This window comes from Wasmannia auropunctata, unplaced genomic scaffold (assembly GCF_000956235.1).
Source record: "Wasmannia auropunctata unplaced genomic scaffold, wasmannia.A_1.0 LD336050.1, whole genome shotgun sequence".
Taxonomy (NCBI): Eukaryota; Metazoa; Arthropoda; class Insecta; order Hymenoptera; family Formicidae; genus Wasmannia; species Wasmannia auropunctata.
Genome location: NW_012026840.1, coordinates 1,644,246 through 1,646,594, shown reverse-complemented (window position 1 = coordinate 1,646,594; position 2,349 = coordinate 1,644,246). Strand labels below are relative to the sequence as shown.

At 35.0% G+C, this 2,349-nt stretch overlaps 1 protein-coding gene across 1 annotated transcript in view; it reads left to right on the top strand.

Moving 5' to 3' along the window:
* Positions 1–554: 554 nt before the first annotated feature.
* The window catches only part of LOC105451581, a 2,966-nt gene continuing 1,171 nt past the window's right edge, over positions 555–2,349 (top strand). Inside the window, exons 1-2 of the mRNA XM_011692129.1 lie at positions 555–1,154; positions 2,035–2,341. Coding sequence (XP_011690431.1) covers positions 715–1,154; positions 2,035–2,341 — 747 coding nt within the window. The 5' untranslated portion in view covers positions 555–714. The remainder of the gene's footprint in view (positions 1,155–2,034; positions 2,342–2,349) is intronic.

The following is a 2,349-nucleotide window of genomic DNA, read 5'->3' as shown; positions in this document are numbered from 1 at the left end:
ACATAATATATAAACTATTTATTCGGTTAACATACGAATACACTTATAAATGAGAGCTACGACTGATGCTCACTTGACAACGGACGGGGCCTATGAGATTAAATGTTATAATTGTTTGAAACGCAAAGGATGAATTTAGATTGTCTTGCGCAGGCGCATCGCGAAGTCATTGCTTTCGTTATACACGTTCACATGATTGTTAAGAGTGGATACAGGTGAACATCGAATATATTACAATAGAACGTGTTTTGTTATGACTCTATATATGTTAGGAGGGCTCGCAACTATAGTTAATAACCAGACACAGAGTTAATTATGCTGTACTCAAGGTAGCTGCGTGAACGCACGTGGGCCTTCCCGACGCTATCTCCCTTGCTGCGCGTGCCTCGTGCGCGTTATCCCCACACGTAAAGGTTCGCTCACACAACAGAACGAAGAAAATAACACGTACACGACAAACATTACTTATAAACATATATATCAACTTTCAACATTTACATAAATTGGTAAACTGTTCCAAGAATAATATTAACTTATCAAAAGTGAGAAAATATAATTAAGGAAGAGATAATATAAAGAAAGAATTGATCAAAAGTGATAACAAATCAAATATAAATACGAGCATAAGTGTTAAACATTCAGTTTGAACTGTATCTTGCAAAGACACTCTTCGTACAAAAAACTTTTGTACAAAAACTCTTTCTGCAAAATCTGATGGTTTCTAACAATATGTCTACGAAAACTGGAGACTCAGAAGATTCTTTGAAAAGTTCAAATGAGTATAGATACGTGATGATATTTAAGAGCAAATTCGAGCGAGAATTATTTCCCAACAATTTCAACATGTGGACTGTACGACAACAGTACATGTGGATAAACGATAACATCGCCGCATTCTTTCCGAACGTACCAAAGTCATTATTAGATCTCATTCCGGCCACTTTTCGCCCAGGGGATTGCCAGTCATCGATGCAGATACCTGAATGGTTGGACATGGATAAATATCGCAGGGGGCAGAAATTTGTGCGTGAAAATTTTGCGGCACTTTTCATTGCTAAAATACTGGGCGTTATACATGTATATTCCTTCAATGAATTTATAAAACCGATAATTATATCAAAGGGCTCCCATACACCATACTTAGGTTTTAAAAGGTATGTTATATAATTTAATTTATAATTAATTTTCTGTGATATAGTTTGTACCCGCGAATACTTCGACTCGTACAGAAAAACAATTAAATAGTTCAATGGCAAAATTCAATATTCGCTGAGAATATTTAATAATTACGTTCAGCAGAGTCAGCCGATTTTCACGATTCTTTAATATGATTGGTTTATACTTATATATTTAGATCCAGTAAGGAAATTAACCAATCATATCTATCAAAAAACCTAACAAAAAAACTGCAAAGCTTTTTCTGTTTTTTCTGTTAAACGCGACCAATTTTCCGCAAAATTACTTGCTATACGCTATATTTATTAATATTATAGATTTTTATTTTATTATTCTTTTATTTCATTTGTATATTATATTATGTATATTTTATTAATATTATATTTTTATATTTATATTATTTCTCTTGATTACATTTTATAAATACTATTATACGGTATTATCTTAGAACATATTACTGGAAGGAGAATTGCCTATACCGTTCATGTATCAAGCTGAAGGCTGAAGCAAACATCTGTGCGAAAGAAAAAGGTATAGATTCCCAATTGTCCGAATGCGCATATGCCATTCAGCCTCCACTTAGCTCCGTTTTTTATTTTTTTTTTTTAAAGATTTTTGAAAAATAAAATATTAGGCAAAACGGGCTGAGTGAGGGCTGAATGGCACATGCGCATTATGGACAATTGGGAATCTATATCTTTCTCTCTCGCACAGATGTTGGCTTCACGTTCAGCACTCTATTCTCCTTCCAGTAATATATGTTCTAAGGGTATTATACGCTAATTTTCTGACATAACATTAAAAAATTAATGTGCATTTTTTGTTAAATTAATCGTAATAATGTAATTAACTTGCAAGGTATACCTCGACCATACAACGATTCGTCAGTTGGTATGAAGGTGAGCCTTGGATTGAAGGAACGCCAGCTTATAAAGACATGCAATTTACGCGAAAAATGCATTTAATGATACAATCAAAGTTGGGCAAGCTTGATCACGAGCAAATCGACAACGAGTCCAAAATCGCGGAGCCGTGGTGCCCGGATCGTGAGTTGTTTTTACAGGATTTTGCCGCGGCGTGTCCACTTGAGAAAGACGGACAATTTCCTACCATCGTGCTTGACAAGTCGCCATACAAGCCGAAAGGTGTCAATAACGCGGACATGGCAGGCAT